Raw genomic sequence first — 22,433 nt, 5'->3', positions numbered from 1 at the left:
AATCCATTCTTTCTTTGAGAACATAAAGATGGCCTGACTGTAAAGTTTAGATCTGTTAAATTGTTCCTTTGACTATCTTAAAATTTCTGAAACACATGACAGTCTAGTATTGAAATGATTTGACAGGATACAATGACAACTGAACAAGACTGTCATCATAACCCATCTAGTCTCTAAAAGTAGATGTATCCCAAGAGAAAGTCAGAAGTCAAGTTAAAACTGCATTATTAGAATCTGGGGACATAGTTTAAAAAATAGTAATTTTTCTTTCAAAAGACCAGGGTTTCATTTACAGAAACTACCTGGGGAGCTCACAACTCAAAATGAATGTAGGCAAAACATTTACAAGCATAAAATAAAATAAATGAATCTCTTTTAAAGTACACCATTAATAACACTCATATACTGAGAAACAGAATGAAAGAAGTGCTAGGGAATTAGTGGATTAACATGTTCTCCTAGCCTTGTTGGCCTTAGCATTTCAAGTTTTAAATTTTGGTTGATATAAGCAGTATCTCAGGGACTTTTGTGAGGATTCACACTCTCAGGTACTTTTAATGAGAAGTCCATGTAGGAATGATGGCATCCCAGGGGTTATTTTAAGAAACACTACTTCACACATCCCAAGGGATAACCTCGCTGTCAAATAATAAAGTAAAAGGAGGGATTGGTAAACGAAACATGAAAAACTTGAGAATTGAAACTGTAACTTTTCAGAAGCATAACCATTGTTTTTGGGGAAATATTATTTTGCATCAGGGTAGGGCACATAGCTCCAGGTAGGCTTCTATGTGATTGTATTAGGACAATGATATGAGAGAGATGATCAAGGTCATCCTAGAGAGCATGTTGGCAGAGTCGGGGCACTGAAGCCAAGATTAGTTTACTGGCAACCAACAATAAGTGCAGCAAGAAGCCCAGGAGATAGGTTAGGAAGAGAAGATGCTGTTAGGCAAGACTCCACCTAGTTTATAACTGTATATAACAATAGTTTGCCAATATTTAGGGACAACTTATGTGAAACACTTGAAATAAAAATTTCCTCAACGTGAAAGTTGGACTTTGATGTGAGAATATTTAATATCTGAGAGTTTATTCTTTGACTTTTTTGAGGCAGGATATCACTGTGTAGTCTTTGCTGGACTAGAGATCACCATGCTGACCAAACTACTCTCAAACTCACAGAGATCTGTCTGCCTCTGCCCCCAAGTGCTAGAATTAAAGGCGTGGCATTCACACCACACCAGCATTCTTCAACTTTAAAATGGTTTTCCCAATTCTCCATTTAAAGAGTCTTGTTTTCCCTGACCTAAACAGTTTTTTTCTGGATATTGTAAATTATACCTCCAAACAGAATGAGCCTACTGTTGGGACCTAGATAAGTAACCACATTCTAAATCTAGAGAAGGGTGTCTTGAACTAATCAGTTGATGCTTCATAACTGAAAAGAAAGGTACACACATAAGGAGTTTTATAACATCACAAAATTATTATTAGCCCAATGGTCAGACAAGGAAAGAATAAAAAGTTTAAAATTATTCTTATGGGAACTGTGTAGTGAAATTACTGTTTTGAGTTCACTCCATGCCTCATTTTTTTCTGATCCCCTGACCCATGGATGAGCACAGGGATGACTATATCTGATAAGACTCTTCATATAAACATTGTGTAAATTATTAGGAGTTGAGTTCTAGAAGAATCTAGATTTTCCTTCAATCCTACTATTTCCTGGCTGTTAACTGTAATCAACTAATAAACATTTAATCTCATGACTACTAAAATGCAAAGCTAGGAAGATGTTATAAGTACTAATAGTCATGTCTGTCTTTGTGTAAAGCAGCTGATAAATTCCTGGGTCTGCTATGCACATTTCCAAGAGCAGACTCTGATACTGATAGTCTTACATGGAAGTAAAAAATTAAAATTAAAGCAACAATAGCCCAGGCCTTAGAATAGTGGGGATGGGCAGCAGAGGCATATCACATTTTCACTGTTGTCTTAGACTGGCCCAAATATGCAGGTTGGTCCTAAACTGCAAGATTACATTTTCCTCTCAGTTGATTCCAAATAAGCAACCCTGTTGTTTTGTTTCTTCCTTCTGAACTTGGGAAATGGAGGAGACTAAGGGCAACATTTCCTGGATTCTCAACTGTTCTTTTCCTTTTTCCTGCCTCAAATTTCAGTGACTGAGTAGAAAGGTACATGTTTACCAAACATTAAACAGGCATCACATGAAATACCCATATGCATTGAGCAATACCAGCTAGGAGGGACAAAAAATATAATAACTCTTCCCATCTGTGTGTGGTCTTTTCAAAAAATGTGCACACATATGGTTGGTTCGTGTTAATTAAGTCCAAATCTGGGTTGGATTCCACTTGGAGAGCATTGAATAAATGTTCAGCTCAAAGTTCCAGATGCTTTCATATTTCCTGAATATTTCATATTTCCTGAATGTTTTGAAGGTGTTGAGTAAGGAGAGGGCTAAACGGAACACCAAAAAAAGTGCTCCAACCAGCAGATTTAAATAAACTTTAAAGTCATTTCATGTCTAGCATTTAATTACACATCCAAACAGTTTCAAAGATAAACTGCTGCTAGCCCGTACATTAAAATAATAAGAAATGACTTGATCCTTGCCACTTTGTCTTACAGCTCTTAATAGCAGCCATGATATGGAGATAGATAAAAAGCTCTAGATAGCAGTAACCTTAACACTTTGTTTGGGATCATCTTACTTTTGACAAAGGGGTAGAGGGACTCCAGAACAAATGACAGCATTCTCTGAAAGGTAGACATGGTTTTAAGCAAACCAAAATAACTTTCTACCTACTGTCAGATGGGAAGATAATTGTGTGTGTTAATTCACTAGCACATCACAAAATGAAGATTTCTAGTGCAGTAACTAAGGGAGGATTGTTAACTGCTCTTATGGTGGCAAAGATTTGTGAAAAAGTGTATTTGGGGCTTGATGGTAAGATAAGTGTTTTTCAGACAGGATTTTACTATGTAGCACTGACTGGCCTGGAGATTACTATGTACATCAGGCTGGCCTTAAACTCACAGTGATCTACCTACCACTGCCTCCTGAGTGTGGGGGTTAAAGACATGAGCTACCACACCCAGGAGATGATTAATGCTTGATGGAACAATGATGTATAGCTACTTTAAATTGAAGCACTCAGCCGGGCGATGGTGGCGCACACCTTTAATCCCAGCACTCGGGAGGCAGAGGCAGGCGGATCTCTGTGAGTTCGAGGCCGGGCTGGACCGACAGCCTCCAAAACAATACAGAGAAACCCTGTCTCGTAAAACCACAAAAAAATTGAAGCACTCAGTCCTGGGGGAGGGAGAGGTAAGGGCCTTATGCCTCAAGAACCTAATGGAAGTTGACAGGCTCACTGGATCTCCCTTTAAGGTGATATAAAAAAATAAAACGTTTCTCAGGAAGGAAGAGGGGACTTTTTGGTGGAGTGACTGACAAATTGAGCAGGGAACTTCAGTAATGTAGCCTTCATCAATCACTATCAAAGTTTCCAGTGATACAGCTATTTCTGAGAAACTATGGTCTTATAAGTTGCTTATTTACCCATGTGCTCATAAGAAATCCAATGAATTCATTGATTTACCAAGAAGCACTTGAGTAGAATCCTTTCTTTGTTCTGAGATCTGTTGTCAATGACAGATGTGAGGTGTATAGGTAGATGTGAGGTGTATAGGTAGATGTTTGTCTCTCCCCAGGAAAAGTCCCACATAAAATCAAGCACAGTCACTAACTTTACTTTTAACAAGTAGCTAAAGTGGAAGATCAGAACCACCCTAATTATTATCTGAAAAGAAATGCAATTATTACTCCCATTATTAGTCATTTGCCTCCTCAAATGAGGAAACACAAGGTCAGGAGAATATCTGCTTTGTACTAAGTATGGAAAGTGAATAAAATGTGGATGGCCTACGTACTGAATAGGAAATATGTAAATCTATAAATTAGGGTGGGTGGTAGGGAGAATTGTCTCTATACTTTCTTTCCTTTTTAACCTCCAAGAGATTCATTGACGACATAGTATGAATGAAGAACTTAAAACTACTACAGTTCTGAGAAATGTTAAATAACGTCTTATAGTCACTTAATAACATTGGATCTGAATTCACATCTTTCTGGCTCTCAGAATTGACATTTTCTCCATAGTATTTTATTATTAGTGGCCTAGCTCACTTTACGCTTTATATTTTTCATCTGAAAAGAGATGTCTTTTGTTGTTGTCTCATTGTTCTTTGAAGTAATTGAGTTATCAATGACTTCCATAATTATTTATGTACCTAATTATCTGTCTTTTAATTACTGACCAGTTATCACATTATACCTTCTAAAGTACAGATGTTTGTAGCTTTAAATGCTTGAAACATAGTGCATATACAGAAGGGATCTTTTCATAACTAACAAATATGTGTTTCTGGGGCTCATCAAAACCATGAGTGAAATAACCAAAGCATCATCATCATAGCTTTTTGGTAAGTCTCAGTTCAGTGCACATTTTATTTCCAGTTCCTGCATCTAAATAAAGAATGTTATTTTATCTTATTCTATTAAAAATCATTCTATAACTAGAGTCATAATCCTTTGAAGCTCTTGCATCAGACTCCATTATGAGTCAAACATAAATGAAACATCTTTATTCCAGAGCAGTGGTTCTCAACCACAAAACCCCTATCTCCAAAAATATTTACATTACAATTCATAGCAGTAGCAAAATTACAGTTACAAAGTAACAACGAAATAATTTTATGGTGGGAGGTAATTACAACTTGATGTATTAAAGGGTTGCAGCATTACGAAGGTTGAGAACCACTGCTCTAGAATGTAATATAGAAGAATGCACCAAAGTAATTTAGGTGTCTTGAGAGAGCCACGGCACATTATGATTGTTTTATTAAGGACTAATGCCATGCAGGGATTCTTTTAAGAACAGCAGTATGGACCAAGAAGAAGCCCTTGTCAACAGAAGACAGCTTCACCCGAACCTCTGGCTTTTCCTTTGACTTCCTAAAATAAGAGGATCTAGGTGATGAGTAACAACAGGCTGCCCTTTAAACTAGCCAATTGTTGATCCAGTAAATCACCTCTGTATAACTGTCTAAAAGTATATAGGTCTTAGCATTCTGAAAATGCCCGACAATTTCTCCTGCTCACAGAAACATGTTTGGGATTGAGACTGTGAAACTTGGTCAGCATTTGTCATAGTTAAAACTATCACTGACAGTTTTAAAGTCACCTCATATCACAGGGATTTCAAACTTCCCTTTATTGCTTCAGAATCAGCTTTCCCACTTCTGTGGTTGGATATGTATTTTGGGAGGGAAGAGTTCTGAGATCTAAAAGCAGTTTGACACGGGCATTTTGAAATGAAGGACTTCTTCTTGTTCTCAAGTTGTAGAGAACACAGGGAAACATTTCACTCTTTCAGGAAGGAGCTTTTTGTCTTAAAGAAAAGTTTCTATAGAGCTAGAAGGACTGGATTGTGCCTGCTCTCATGGATAAGTCCCACTTTGGAGAGGAAACTAAGTCAGAATGATGATCTGGTGAGGTTGGAGAGACCTGCTTTGTGATCTTAGAGGATAGATTAAATGAAGGAAGGGAATGTGCTTATCATATTGTCCCAGGATACCTTCCTGGTATTCTGTTTCTACATCATTACCTGGAGAGCTAACTGATTAATGCTAATGCAGTGAAAAGTTACTTCTAAATGGAGGTAAATATTTCTATTGCTAGTCCAGTCAGATGAAGTCAAAGACAAGCAGTGTGGTGGTTTAAATAGGAATGGCTGTCAAATACTCAGGTATTTGAATACTTGACCCATAAAGAGTGGCACCATTAGGAGACATGACCTTGTTGGAGTAGGTGTAGCTTTGTTGGAGGACATGTGCCACTGTGGGGATGGACTTTGTTTTCATATATATGCTCAAGCTATGCCCAGCATGGGACACAGTTGCTTCTGCTGCCTATGGATCAAGATGTAGAACTCTCAGCTTCTTATCCAGCACTATATCTGCATGAACACCACCTGTCCTACCAGGATGAAAATGGACTAAACTTCTGAAACTGTAAACAAACCCCAGTTAAATGTTTTCCTTTATAAGAGATGCTGTGGTCTTTGTGTCTTTTCACAGCAATAGAAACCCTAAGAAAAGTAGTTATTTAGCTTCCATATATTTTGGTGAACAATTTCTTCGTTTCCTTAAAATGTTCATAAGAGGGTCCCAACTGCGTTTCATATGAGCCACTCCATTGCTTATTTGTTTTTATGAACTCAATCAGGAACTCCACAGAGCTTTCCAGAAATTATGAGAATTTGTTATATACACAACATACTCTCAAAGCCTTCATAATTTTACCCCCAACAGGTCCATTTTTGAAGGTCCTTCTCCAAATCTACCCTCTCCATAAAGTCATTTAGCTCAGTTCCTGCTTAATCTACCAGTGTAGTTAATGCCAGCTCCTCCCACTCTCAGAACCATAAGTGCCTCTAAGAAAAATGAAATCATGGGTTTTCATTGCATATCCCAGCATCTCCCTGATTTACTGCTTAATTCTAGTGTGGGTGCTCATGTTATAGTCATTAATTACTACATTAAGTCATGTCACAAAACTAATGAATGTTTGGATACAAGATTACATAATGAGTATACTGTCTTCCTGTATTATAATATATAAAGATAAACATAGTCTAGTTGTGTATATACAGAAGGGATCACAAACTTTTCATAACTAACAAATATGTGTTTCTGGGGCTCATCAAAACCATAAGTGAAATAACCAAAGCATCATCATCATAGCTTTTTGGTAAGTCTCAGTTCAGTGTACATTTTCTTTTCAGTTCCTGCATCTAAATAAATAATGTTATTTTATCTTATTCTATTAAAAATCATTCCATAACTAGAGTCATAATCCTTTGAAGCTCTTGAATAAGACTCCATTATGAGTCAAGAATAAGAGGCAATGTAGAAAAATTGGTCTTTTATGTGTGGACAGAATCATTTAGGGGCCACAGTTGGGTGTCTGTCTAGAAATCTACACTCTATCCACTCTCAGTGGTATCTGCTATTTATCTGTAGAGGGACAAGGAGTGTTGTCAGTCCCTGTGGGTTTTATATTACAACTCAGGCAGCATGAGGAAGGTGGGAGACTGAATCATCAACTCCTATAACTGGGAACTGAACCAAAAAGGATTTATAGACATCTTCTCTCCAGTGTCATAAAAAAGGTAGGTTTAAGCTCATGTAAAGGTTGATGATGAGACAAGCAGAAGCTTTTGTGCAGAAGCAATTCTCTAATTATTGATGGTTTGAGAGCATGTGACAATTGGTTTTAAATGTCAATCTGCCACAAATTAAAATAATCTGAACAGAGAGCCTCAACGGAGTATTGTCTTAATTGCCTTAATTGATATGGGAAGACCAATTGAAAATGTGGGTGTCCTCTTCTGATAGTAACTCAGATAAAAAGGGGGGATCATGAGTGAAGAAAGATTATTTATTCTTTGCTCACTTGGCCTTTTCTCTTGCCACCGAGTTAATTTACCCTGTTGCTCTTGCTGCTGCTACTGCTGCTGCTGTCACCGAGTCCTTCACTTATGTTAGGAAAAGTTTTCTGGGCTTCTGAATTAGACAAAGGGCCAATGGCTCTTCAGGACCCCTCTAACCCTTTTGCACCAGATTGGGAATACTAAGGCACCCAGTCTCCCAGATAGAAAAACTACCAGCTTCTAGGTATCACTAGTATTAGCCATTGCTGGATGACTCTGAGGGCTAAGGTCTCCAAGGACTCAAAATAAGCCAGTTCTCAGCCTTTCAGGAGGTAGTCAGAGTCAGACAACTAGCCAGAAAGCACCATTCCTCTGTGGTTTATATCTTGAGTTCATGTCCTGATTTCACTTAGTGATGGATTGTGATATGAAAGCATATGCCAAACAAATCCTTTCCTATGCAAATTGCTTTAGCTCACAGTTTCTTATCACAGAAACAAAATGAAACTAGGAAGGGGAACTCTCAGTAGTGTTGTAATTTAATGGAAGAAAACTGTTACCAATAATGAGACAGTAGTCATGTGAAACAAACTTCTCTTCTGAAATGTTCACCGTCTTCATTTTCCTTTTATTTGGCCCACCACGTCCTACGATAGTCTGACCTTTATTACCATTTGTTATAATAAACTCAATAAAACGTCATGGAATGATAACATGTTACACAAAAGGTTCACCTGATTCCTATGAATTTGTGCATTTTATAATCTGACTTTCTCTGAGGATGAACAAGGCACAATGTATATCCTTAATACTTTGGCAATGAATGATTAATTTGTCAAGTCAGAAAAATACTTTAAAAAGTTGGAGTGTGTCCCTGGGGAGTGGATGGGGGAATGGGATGAGGGTTTGGCGAGGGGCATGGAAGGATGGGAGGGAGAGGGAACGGGGGTTGGTATGTAAAATAAGTTTGTTTCAATTTTAAATAAAATTTATTTGAAAATAAAATAAAACAGTCATAAAATAGTTGAAGAGTGATAAAACATATTAGGGAAGTTGTAGCGGCTAACTTTGATAGGCAACCTGCCATAACTTAGAACCACGTACCTGGGAAGAGTATCAATGACGGATTCTATATTTATAGGGTTAGCCTGTGGACATGTCTGTGGGTTATTGCTTTAATTTAATTGGTATGGAGAGACCCAGTCAAGTATGGACAGCTCTAGTACATGAAAGGTGATCCTGAGCTGTATAAGAATAGAGCAATCTCAGCACAAGTAAACATGTGTGCATTCGTTTCTCTGTGCTCTTGACTGTGGAAGTGATGTTACTAGCTCTCTGAATCCCCTGCCTTGACTTCCCTCCTATGGTAGACAGTAACCTGGATTTAGAAGCTTAAATAAACCCTTTATCCTGTAAGATTTTTTGTGAAGGTATTTATCACAGCCAAAGGAAGTGAACTACACCATAAATTAATATTAAACAAAGAATCTGAAGAGAAATGAGCAAAAATGGTTTTGACATGTTTTCATCAACCAAATCTGTGTCTTGCATCAATGGTTAGAAATTTGCTAACATTTGCTTCCCATTGAAAATACTTATTTGACTTTTCCTTGTGTGTCTCAAACATCAGATTCAGGGGTAACCAACTTTTAGTCTACATATGGACTTCTTTTAATCCACTACTGTTTCTTTTAGGCTCCTGCCATTTTGAAAGCATATATAAAGTATTGGGAATTTTGGTTTTGTTTGTAATGAAGACAATGGATATGATACTCCTCTTTGTGATTTTTTAAGCACCTTTTAGAAATCAAAAACTATTGCCTGCTTCACTTTTAACTTGAATCAAATCCTCTGCTGGGAATATATTAACACTAATAACTTCTTGGCCAATAAATAATTTAATCTAATGCCTCAAAAATGTAGACTCTGACCTTCAAATTCTAGCATCATTTTGAGAACACAATTTGTAAATTTATGATTACTTTTCTTTAACTTATTCCTACTTAATGGTATTTCTTAATTGATTATATGTCCACAAGCTTCATTAAAATTGAGCCCTATTAGGGCAAGGACCACATCTTATGAATTTCTGCATCTTTTATGTCCAAGATATTGTCTGGCTCATTGAAAACCCTTTTAGTAAAACATTAGACTTCTGAAGTTCAATTGGCCAAAGTTTGTGTTTCTTGAATGTGGCATCTGTAGTTCTCCTTCACCAAGGACTTTTCTCCTCAGATTTCAGAGACTATCCACAACCTGCCAATGAACAAATTCCTCAGAATCTAAGCAATGAGTAATGTGTCACATTTCAGAACCAGAGACAGAGCAATTGCCTCTGGATCTATATCAGGGTAACATATATCCTTCACTGATATAGAACGGAGAAGCATCCACAGTACAAAATGAAATGATGACAACCTGATTTTATTTTAGCAGTGCACAATGCTAGCTAGGTATTTACTAGCACAAACACCACCCAAGGCCCAAAGGACTAGCTGAAGCAGCTGATACACTGTGTTACTTTTTATAACTCTCGTTTCCAGCATCATGCTCTACATATGTCCCATTCTATCAGGCCACATCAACTTAGATCATGCCCAACACTGCATCTTACACAAGACAAATGGATTATCATGCAGGATATTGTTTCCTTAACAATGCAATGGGCATCGAGGGAATTTCTCTAACTCTTTCTGAAAGCAGTAGTACTGCCACATTTCCCCAGTGAACAGCCTCCTCCATTCCACAAGGCACTAAACAGTAAACCAAAAACAAGCTCTGGAGTTACTAGGTGTAAGAATGGCATATGCAGTAAAGAACCAAATTGTATAATGGTTTACTTTTTCTTTTCTTTTTGTTTTTTCGAGACAGAGTTTCTCTGTGGAGCCATGGCTGTCCTGGAACTCACTCTGTAGACCAGGTTGGCACTAAACTCACAAAGATCCTCCTGCCTCTGCTCTCAAGTACTGGGATCAAAGTCATGCCCCCCCACCTGGCGATAACAGGTTCCTTTTTGCATACATAATTCTTTTATTTAACTTAACTCATGAGGTAATTTACTAGAAAAAAGTAGAGTAATAGAAACTCAAGAGGCCTTAGCTTCAGCCATTCAAAATAAACAAAATTTCTTTTTTCATAATGTAAAGGATCCCGAATATGTCACAGACACAGGAATAAATTCTTACAAAAGAATATACAAAAACATTGAATTTTTATCTATTGATTTTTAAATATAAACAGATGTTTTTTAAAGGAACCATTTATACACAGAAAGATATTTTATGTAACAAATTGGCCATATTGTTATCAATTTTAAACCTTTGTCTTTTTTAAGAAAAAATTTTCTTAAATGGTGGTGAGTCTGCAAACCTGTGAAAAGTATTTATAAGAACACAAATTTGTTGCTTTTTGGGGATGGTACTAAAGAAGAGAATAATGGAGTACTTTGTAAAGGGCCTTTGAAATGTCACTAGTTATTTGGTGTATTGCCTCTCTTCTAGAGTATCCTGCACCAGTCCTTTAGAAGAGGTAAAACATTACTGTTATTTAAAAAGAACATCCTTTTTAAGATTCAGGCTTTATATATCAAACATGAGCTCCATGGCAAAGTGTTTTATAATATCTCTGTCAAGGCCTGGCCAGCCATAGCCAAAGAATGGGGTCTAGTGTACCAGCATTTTCCTGAGTTATTAAATTATTGTTTGTATTTTTCTATGGTCTATTTTAACTAAATGGCACACATAGTTGTCATTTAGCCTGCACACTGGAAATGGGTGCAATCTGTCCCTTTAAATAAAACATTTTCTGATGTCTACATACTTAATTTTCACAAGAATATATCTACAGATGGATATGCTGATCCATGTCTGACAATGAAAGTAATTGGATTTTGTAGATCCTAGAACTTTGTAAGTGCCAAAGCTAGTTTTATTCTACATATATATGATTCAAAAATATCAATGCTATGATTAAAACACTCATGTCCTTATATGTCACTCATGTATGGTAGCAACTAAAATACAAGGCAGGAAAAAATAAGAAACTCACAGAGCCACAAAAAATGAATATTAGTAATAAGAATAACAGGAAATTTTTTCTATCTTCAGTGCCACACACACAATGATTGTTAGCTCATGCCTGTAACCTCACCACCCAGGAATTAGAGGCTGGAGGCTCAAAAGTTCAGGGTCAGGTTTTGCTGCATATGGAATTGTGGACGAACCTGGGTCAGGGATCCTGTTTAAGAACAAAAGCAATATTGGAAGATTTCTGTACCAAATTAAAGCCTAATAAAAATTAAGACATTAAGGTCTCAAGGTCATATGCTTATTGAGAAGCACAAATGAAGTTAGGATAAAGGGCATACTTACTCCACCAGAGTATGCTCTTGATGATCAAGTTGATCCATTGAATATATTGTGTATGGTTAATGAAAGAACTATTGAAACTGGAATTCACATACTATGGTTCAAAGTAATTAGAATGAATTAAATTTAGTAATTTTGTTACTAAATATATTTGTTTTGATGTTTATATAATACCATAAACTGTTCATAAACCCACTGGATACATTTTGTTGTCAAGAATTGCACTTACTTTTATGACCATGAGAACTTCTGGACTGATCCACCTAATTTAAAATTAAAATAAATAAATAAGAGACCACAAAGTCATATATTCACAGACATCCTGCCCTGAAGAACCAGTCAGGCTTCTGTTGGCCCAAAGAACTGAAGAGTTATAACCAGCAAAGTCTTACCTGATACTGTAGAGCACTTTGCCATTTTTGGAAATCCGCAGCAACTTGTTGTCAGTGGTGACATCATGGAAATTGGCTCCTTTCTCATTGGCAAAGAACAAATCTGGTTTCCAAATGGAATCCAACATAGATGGATCCAAATCCAGGGAATCATCTGGGTACTCACTATATGCCAGCCGTGAATCATTCCACTGTTGTCTCAGGAAAATGTTCACTCGATAGTCCTATAAATATGTCATATACAAGAGCTACTTACTGCCCAACCTGGCTTAAGAAAGAAAGATATTTAAGTTCCCTCTCACCTTTCTGATTTGATATAGTGTTTTTGTCTGGTCACACAAGTCTCTGTACACATTGGTCAAAATAAAGCTGCCAGTTCTACTCGGATTTGAGGTGAAGGGAAAGGACAAAGAAGATTCAACCAAATAGGAACACCAATTAAACAGGTTTCCTTTCTTTATTTTTATGCTTCAATTATTAATTCTGGGTTGAAATAATATTAATTCAAGATGATCTTTCTGTCAAAAAAGGCAGTGATGAGGACAGAAGTCAGACTGTCATGACAGATTACCAAATAAACCTGATTCATTTTCTAAATCAGAAATGACATGATTTGCAATCTCCTTTTGCTTAGATGCTCTGTATGGGAAAACCCACTCTGCAATTTGGGAGTGAAAATCCCATAAAACCATGTTACTCTAGACCAATATTCTTAAAATCTTAACGACATTAAGATGCTTCATGTTGATTCCTTCACAACTAGTTACTTTCAAAATTCTTGCATATTTTATTGAATTATTTCAGTGTGTTATGGAAACCACTAAGGGATGATATATTTTGATTAGTCATCATGGTCAAAAGAAAGAAAGTTTTAGAGATAAGTATATACTAACCTATTAAAATTTCTATGGCAATTTAAAATTATAGACTACTCATGACCAATTTCACAGAATATTATTATTGTCATAGTTCTTGGGAAAGGTGCTTAAAGTAGGCTGGAAAAGACTAATTATTAGTTCTTAAGTATTGTAAATCAATGATCAAACCCTACATCTTTTGGAAAGCCTGCATTATTAAAACAAATTACCTGAGGTTTTCTGTTGTAGAATATAAATATTCTAACTTAAAAAGCTTAGCAGGTGACATTTATTTAGAATTTTTTTGTACAGCAAATTCTCAGGTCAGAGTGGATGCAGTTTGTCGGCTGAACTCAGCATCTACCCCAACTGGCTATCCCAGTGAGTGATGAAGAGAATGACAGGATGCCAGCATTCTTGGAGTTGTTCAAAGAGACCAGAGGACTGTGGTCAGAAAGAGATTATTAGCAGTTCAGTATCTCTTTGAAAATGGTTGTTACTGAACAATTAGGGACTTGTGTGAATAATGAATTAGAAAGTTTGATTTGTGAAAATTAAAGAAGGGACAATTAAAAACGCAGCACTGTAGAGCTCATACATGTGTTGGTGTATATGAGATGCTCTTAAGATTTCCCAAGTAAGGGAATGAGGCCTTTCCAGTTTTTTGGTGCCCATTTCCTTCTAGTTTCCTGGAGTGAGAATCCATTCTTAACAGAATTATTAGAGGGTAGGGAGCCTGTTTGAATTGGAAGCAGTAAAGAAGAGGCTTTCCTCTAAACAAATCTAGAGATACTTAAGCCCAGTAAGTGGGCATAGCTGGACATGACAAAAGTGAAATGGTTAACTAGCAGACTATTTGGAGAACAGCAGCATCTTTGCCAGGGAGTATTTTGGGGGATGCAAAAGGCCATAAGAAACCAACTAGAAACCAGTGGACAACAAAATCACAAACACAATTCCCCTGTGATCCTCTGGTGTTCCTGAGAATGAGTTAATTTTGCTGTTGACCTATCCTAAAGAATATTAGTGACATACAATATTAAAGTGATGGCCTTTAAGAAAATATCTCAACATAGATTTTCATAGCAAATTCCCATGAACGTTATTCAGTGTTTCTTGGTATTCTATTTTGAATGTTATAGCAAGAAAATTGGGAAATGAATTTGTGTTAAATGTCCAAAGATCATTTAAATTATTTTCACTATTTACAGACAATGATAATTAGAAGAGAAATATATTTGTATCCAACAATTATATATTGGAGTTGTGATTTATAAGTATCTATTCCTTTGAATGTGTAGTCATTAATATTCATTCATGATTTTTGTGATTAGATACACCATTTACAAATAAATAACAACCCTTTAAAGTATTTAAGAACAGACAGGGGACCCCCCCCAAGAATACAGAGAAACAGATAACCAAAGAAAATATTTTGCAGCCATGCCTGTGTAATTCTTTTAGCTCACTATAATAAACGTTTGGCACATGTAATTTATCAGTTCATCATTTTTGTTTCCTTACAAATAAATTCATGATCTAATCATAACACAAATCATAAGAGAGTAGTTATGTGATTCTGTAGTCTTTCTTTAACTTTTCTGCTGCTTCCAGGCTCAATAAAATATTAAAGGGAAAGTAAATACTGAGAGACATGTTTAAATGCAGACTATATTCTCTTTTACATTGCCTGCACTCTCTAAGGACAGATTCTATTTCAAATAAATGACATATTTCTTTGTACTAAAATTTGTTTCCACATTATTGACTCTCGGAGCATTGGATAAGGTAATAGAAACATTTATATTATATATGTGCATATATTTCATTTTAAAAACAAAATCCATGTATAAATTGAATAATCTTTATTATAGTCTTAACACTGGTAATATGAGTACCTAAATTCCATAATAGTCTTTTATGTCAAATTTAGAATTTTTCAAGTTTCCTTTTTCTGATACCGTCTAAAGCTATGCCTACTCCATAGACATTGCTTCCTTAAGCTGAATTATTTTACACTATTATACATAGCTCTGCATTTGTACATAAAGATGGCCCTTTTATCTCATAAAAACTCATATCAAACTTTATCATTACATCTTACTGTTTGGTATATGTGCACTTTTCAATCTAATTAAAAATATATTGAAGATATATTTATGTATCCATAATGCTTATGTCGCACTTTGATTTTTAAACCTGCCAACACTCCAAAATCATTTTCCATAATCTCAAAACTGTGCCAGATTTAATGGGAGAACTTGTATTTTAAATTATGGTAGTAGGCAGTTGCTTTATGATGAATGTGGGCATTATTATCTCACTGGTAATTTAGGGAGCAAGTCATCTTCTGTATCAAATTAACAGAATATATGATTTATGGCATGTATTGATTATTCTTTAAGATATCAGAAACAATTGACATAATAATATGCTATCTCTTGTCAGTTAGCATCCTCTTATAATGTGATAATTCGACCTTTGAATGAAAGGAAACTTCAAAGCTCTTTCAGTAGTTATAACACAACAGGTAACCTTGTCAGCTTCTGTCTACCTTCTTCTCTGAGTTCCTCAGGAATGGAATTTCAGATCAGTGGCACAGTAACTCCTTGCAGTGCAGCAGTTAATGGCAAATACATTTATGTACATATAGCTAACCCTCACATCTGCTCAATGTGCCAAGACTCAGAAACTACTACTGAGGCATGGGTAGTATAGCAGCACCTACATGCCCCAAGTCACACAGAATGCACTACCATCTCTCCAGGCAGCCATTTGAAGCTGGAAAGAGAGATTCTCATCTGTATTTTCTGATGCTCCAGTCTTTGGGAGAGTGGCACACAGCTGGTATGAAATATCCTTGGCTATTCATTGCGTTGCCAATATTTTATATTTCTGTCTCAACATTAATAAAGGGAGTGTTGTAAATATATTTGTTATCCTGTAATTTCAATTGTCATCAGCAACTAAATAAAAGGGGAAAAAAGAAGGAAAGGATAAACTGATATTTCAAAAACAGAATATAACTTTTTTAGTATATAACCCTTCCTAATTTCTTAAATGTTTAAAATTATGCAAAATTATATCTGCTGAATAATAATAGTACAAGGGTCAAATACCAACAAGTTCATATGCCTTTTAATGAATGAATATACACATTATTGAATTTAAAAACTTATATTATCATGATGATCCATAAAACTATTCCTTAAGTAAACAGCTATATGCTGTCCTGTGAAGCAGATATCTCCAACACTTGTATCAAAGAAGGGAGCATTTGTATTGAATCTGTAAGTCAATACTTTGTTAACAGGCAGTACTTACAATAAATTAGTGTGATTTCAGTAACTGAAGTGGGGGGCTAATTGAATAGTATCAAAAAGAATTTGAGTTTTTGAAACAGATAATCATCACCCCTTCTTTAGAAACAATAGACCAAAACTAAATCTTTCAATAATGCTACTTCAGTCACTGTAAGAGAATGAGGTGTAAAGCAAGAGAGTACAATAAACATGATCAGAAACTCAGTTTAGAAGCATTCTTGGAAAAAATAGTTCTAAAAATTGCAGAGAAAGAAAAACTATTATCACTTTAAAACAACTCTACTACTTTACTGATATCCATAGAAGTGAAATTTTCTGATTTCAATGGTAATTAGTTGATGTTTCATTTAATGTTTGAGAAATTTTATGAGTCAAAATTTGAGGACATTGAAATATCACTGATTTACATACTAATTTGATCAAGTCTATTTTTTCAAGTAAAGTTTGATTGGAGTGTGTCCACATCCATTTGCCAATTCCTATCCTAGGTGATATGAGAATTTCTTCTTGGACATAAACAAGATAAAATTTTTATAAAACATTTTTTGTTGTTGTTTCACACCAAAGCCATGAAAAAACAACATGTATGTATTTTCAAAACCAAAAGAAGCTTATTATTACACAAAAATATAATAAGTGAGATAAAAGAAGCAACACTCTTAACATGCAATTTGACCTATCTTACACAGCAGATAGACACGCTGCTGATAATACCTTTGAGCAACAGTTTCCTTTTTCCATAGGAAACATGACAAAGGACACTTACTAAGTGTCCTGGAATCACCTAAGCGGTTCATTTGCTAAACAGCTCTGCAAGTCTTAAAGACTAAGGAAAATTGGGTATCCACGGCTTCTGTTTCCATCTCCTTAAATGTTTATCTTCTTGTATTAATGATCACTGAAAAGGTCCATATTTACATTTTTGATTGGGAGTAAAATGCAATGGGGAGATTTAATCAAGGCGACTTAGGTGTCTATTAATGCAATCAGCATTAGGTCGTGCAAATATGGTCATTGAATGCCATCGTGTAAAGCTGGTGACAGTGGGCTACTGGAAACGTTGTCCTTATTTTGAAGGTAAAAGTAATAGTATAAGAGACAGTAACTGAGCGTCAAGACCAGAGTTTGGTTACGCTTTTCATGCTGAGAGTTTCTTATGCATGATTTATAACCCTGTCAAAACTATTATTTAGATGAAATTCTTCTTTCTTTTTTCTTTCTTTCTTTCTTCCTTTCTGTTTTGGTTTTCAAGACAGGGTTTCTCTGTATTGCTTTGGAGGCTGTCCTGGAAATTGCTGTGGATACCAGTGTGGCCTTGAAATCACAGAGATTTGCCTACCTCTGCCTCCCAAGTGCTGGGATTGAAGATGTGCACCACAAATGCCCAGCTAGGTGAAATTCTTAATGTACTTCATATCTTGCTAAATATTATTGCTGGACAATGCTGTTTCAGAGCAATGTTAAAATGAGTACTAGGTGCACATTATATTTTAAGTTTTGCCAATAAAATTGACTAGCAAAGGTAAAATTATTCCTTCCTAGTATTGAAAATACCACAAAGTACTGTAATTCATTAAACATGATCTTAGAAGTCTAAAAGAGAAAATTCACATTTCTCACTTCTCAATGGAATCATATGTTCATTTTTTACCTCTTAAGTTTTGTAGATTTCAGCTACTATAATACTTGGTCAAATTAAACTATTATTTTATTTTGGTCTCATCCAATATATTGGCTATATGATTTAATAACTATGTAAACTAAAAGCAAGAAACTGACTAAATAAACAATGTGAAAAACAAGGAACTATCATACCCCATTTGTAATCTCCATACTTAACCTAGAGCTATGCGGGGTGGAGGGGGTTAGTTAATGATCTAATGGTACGGATCACTGGCATGAAGCCATCATAGCACATTGTATAGCACCTGAATCTGCTTCTCATATATGAAATGTGTTTTCATCACCTATCTTTAATGAGTATTTTAATGCCTTTATGTTTTCTAAAGGTATTCTCATTTTTTGTAATTTCTGTGATCTTAATAATGCTTCCTTTTGACAATAAAATTATGTATGCATATGTGAACATGGGAATGTATATGCATGTTCTTATTAATCATTTCCTTCTGTGATATCATAAATGTGCAACAGACAAGCTTGATGTCCCAGCTTTCATGATATGTAAAAGACTCGAAATGCCAAGCATGTGTCAAACTTTGAAATTCATACGCATGAAATATTCGAAATGTAGATACTTTAAAACTCCTAAATACACATCATGTTTATTTCCATTCATTCTGCCAAAATTAAAAATTATGTGTTTACAACATTGTTCTGGGATAACAGGTAAAATGTCATTGGGTTTTAAGTTGCAGCTCCTGGACGAATGAGTTTCTGAAGTGAAGGTGCATAAATGTCTGTTTTTAGAGGGTAGTGACGTTAGAAATTGGCACTCAGTAAATGTCACATAAATATGCAAAAGTGCTGTGATCCCATATCTCACTTCTTCACACGATGGCTTCAATGTTCAGTCCCACTCACCATTGTAGTTTCTGCTACTGACCCAAAGCTGTTGATAAATATGTTGCAGGTAACATTTACAGGAGGCCCTGTAAGTTGAACAATAGAAAATTTGACAGGTTGTGTTCATATCATAATTGAGTCACGTTTTTCTCTTGCCAGTGGCACTGTAGCACTTACCATGGTGGTTTCTGTGACTGATCCAAAACTGTTGATAAAAATATTGCAAGTAACGTTTACTGGAGGACCTGCAGAATGCAATAAAAAAATTGCAAATAGACATTGAAGCAATATTACAGCTCCATCAACATCTGTGGTTAGAGATGTAAATAAAATGAAAATGATTATGAGAATGCAAAGAAAAAAATGCCCAGAAGTGCATGATAACTTCCCACTAGTATTTCGATAATGACAATTAAGCAATGGCAACTTACCTCCAAAGAGTTTTGAATTTGGAAAATATAAGGTAAAATCATTTCACTGAATTCATCAGCATGAGTTTATGTGACAATATCTATTTGGTTGACTGCTTCTCTTTATTCTTTAAATCGTCAGTGTTTTAGACATTTGATCATGGGGTCAACATAGGGCTGAATTTAGGAGTTCAGGTAGACATGGATTATCTCTATTTACTTAAAATGCCTCTGAATTTATCCCTTTTCTTCTTTATACCCTTTGACTCAGTGAAAAAAATATGCAAAAATACAAAACAAACTAAACAAACTTGCATTAAGACACAACCACAGGCAGAAATGTCACTGAATATCACTATTGTTGTCAGAGTAGATTCAGTGTTAAACAGGGAGTGCCGCATTGTCTATTCTTCTCTCCAGAGATGCAGGCCTAGACTACCACTATCCTTCTTCTTGCCTTTTGTCACCAAGTAAGTCACTGTCTGATGATTCTCTGCCTTGTGTTTTTCTGGGAATATATTCATTGACTCTGTAGGCATTCACCCCAATAATTTATGAGATAGGAATATTCTGCTACAGACCATCAATCCACTCACTGTTTTCCTCTGCAGACATGTATTCCTCTTTACTTGACAAATTCTCATCATTTGAGTACAAGCAACACCCTAGTTGGCTCAGTACCTAATCAGCTACTAAGCTGTGAATGAAGACAACTTTGGCATGAGGCCTTCCTCACAAACTGGTAAGGAAAAAAATTAGTCTTTCTCTTCTTTGGCCACACAATTATATTTCAATCTGCTAGTAAGAAACAAATTAGACAGGGAGGGACAAGTCATAAGAATTTGTGTGTGTTTGTTTTTCCCCTTTTGTCACAAAGAAATGTTTCCTTTTAGATCAACTTATTGGTTACAGTTTATGAATTTTTATAAAGCAAAGTAGAAAACAAATGATGAGAGAACAGGAACGTCAAAAAAGTGTAAAGCCATTCTAAAATGCTCATCAAACTCACTTTATACTTGTATAACATTTTAAAGACAGACTTGAAAATTTAAACCTTGGTTGTCAAAGTGTTATAAATTATCTATGTGTCTGGTTGATTGGCTTGGAAATATTTAGAATGTTGAGCCATACTATCATTTGTTTTGTTTTTCTTGATAAGTGACAGTGTGTGTGTGTGTTTCTGAAACCTAAAATACTCTTTAAGCTATCATATCCTAAGCACATCAACATCATCAAGTTTAGAGGGCTGGAGAGATAGGTTGTGTGTCTGAGGACTCAAATTCAATGCCCAGGAACCACATTTTAAAAAATCCATGTGTATTGGCAACTAGTTCTGACCTACTTTTTGAGTGGCATGTCAGTGAGAGCCCTGTCTCAACAAAAGTGGGCTTGAAGAATAACACCTGAGCTTATCCTCTGTCCTCAAGATGCAAGGAAACACATGCATGTATACCTACATTCATGATCATGTACACACACATTGTTCACTAAATTATCTATACTATTGCTGCTTCTGCTGGTTCCTTCATTGATATGATGTGCAGATTCCTCATGCTTCCAAGATGGAATTAAGACCAGTGGCTCTCCAGAAATCCTTCAGGCTGTCAGTGCCAGAGCAACTGTTGAAGCACTCAGCTTCATGAACTGAAAAACTACTATATTTTCAGGCTCTCTGGTGTGTGATAGGTATTGTTGGATTACGCTAACTTTGTAGTGTAGCCAATGTAATAATTCTCTCTTAGTATTTATCCATTTTATCGTTTCTTTTCCTCTACAGAACCCTGACATAAATTGATTTTCTCAAGGTCATAACATATTTAACTAGCAGAAACTGCCAGACTTTAAGGATTCTTTTCTTAACTACAAGAGGAAATTTCCTGAAGTCAATGGGCATTAGTCCTAATTGGTTTCTTTCCTCATGATATGAGGTACCTAAATACTAACATTTAATCCACAATTTTTTATGTTGAAGGATTTTTTTGAAATTTGCTTTTAAGAGTTATCCTACTAAGTACCAACTCATTTTGTGTTTTAGTCCAATAATCTCATTATACATTTTGATTGTCAAGAACATGCACCTAGATGTGATCATCAATGAAATTACTGTGATCTGTAACATGTTGAAAGAAAACTTTGACCTCTCTGATTAATTTATTGCAAGAGAATGACATTTAACAATGAGTTGAATGAGAATCAGGTAGAAAACATAGTATAACTACCCTGGTTTTCTAATTATTCTCTTCCACAAATTCTTTCCTTTCTTGTTCTCATTTCCTCTTCTTATAATTTTGATTTGGTGGCAGAGTCTTCTCTCCAGTCCTCATTTTCTCTTCTTAACTCCCTCCTTTTCCTCTCACTTACATTCCTCTGTTACTCTTTTTTCTTCTTCCTAAGAGATTTAGCATTCTTGCCCCAATTCACTTGAAAGGCATTTCCTTGACTCTGTAGATCACACTGGGCAGTATTAATGTTGTTGAAATATTACATTTGTATACTGATGTACATGAGATGCCATTGCATTTATTTATTCGTTCCTTAATTTATATCAGCAGCACTTTGTAGTTTCCAGTGTAAAAACCTTCATGTTCTTGATTTAACTCATGCATAACAATTTTACTTTATTAAATTTTATTGAAAATGGACTTTTGTGAGTAGGGTATAAGTAAGTATGTATGTGAAGATGCAAGCATAGAACAGTCTTGAGTGTCATTCCTTACACACATTTCTCTTATTGTATTTGGATTGTCCCATTGGCCTTGAAATTTACTTGGTAAGGCTAGACTGACTAAAAAGCTACCAGGGGTTCACACATTTCTGCCTCCCACCTCAGCATTGCTGGAATTACAAGTTCATGCATGCCTGGAATGGCAAGTGTATGTGTGCCACGGCACATGATTTTACACTAGTACTGGGAGCAGGAATGTAAGTTCTAATACTAACAAGAAAAGCGTGTTACCAAATGATGAGTCACACCTACCCCTGCTTGTGTCTTACTTTCCCTTTAAAATATTTCCATAGAATCCTACAGAATAAAGAAC

At 35.7% G+C, this 22,433-nt stretch overlaps 1 protein-coding gene across 3 annotated transcripts in view; it reads right to left on the bottom strand.

Annotated features, from left to right (window-relative positions):
• Glra2 (glycine receptor alpha 2) overlaps positions 1–22,433 on the bottom strand; it is a 220,050-nt gene that overhangs the window by 160,586 nt on the left and 37,031 nt on the right. For all 3 annotated transcript variants that reach the window (XM_040744064.1, XM_005074196.4, XM_040744065.1), the window contains 2 exons: positions 19,163–19,230; positions 12,283–12,506 (listed from right to left, as the gene is read on the bottom strand). In XM_040744064.1, coding sequence (XP_040599998.1) covers positions 12,283–12,506; positions 19,163–19,230 — 292 coding nt within the window. The remainder of the gene's footprint in view (positions 1–12,282; positions 12,507–19,162; positions 19,231–22,433) is intronic.

This window comes from Mesocricetus auratus, unplaced genomic scaffold (assembly GCF_017639785.1).
Source record: "Mesocricetus auratus isolate SY011 unplaced genomic scaffold, BCM_Maur_2.0 Super-Scaffold_100003, whole genome shotgun sequence".
Taxonomy (NCBI): Eukaryota; Metazoa; Chordata; class Mammalia; order Rodentia; family Cricetidae; genus Mesocricetus; species Mesocricetus auratus.
The sequence above is the reverse complement of the archived record's forward strand: the minus strand, read 5'-3'. Positions and strand labels throughout refer to the sequence as shown.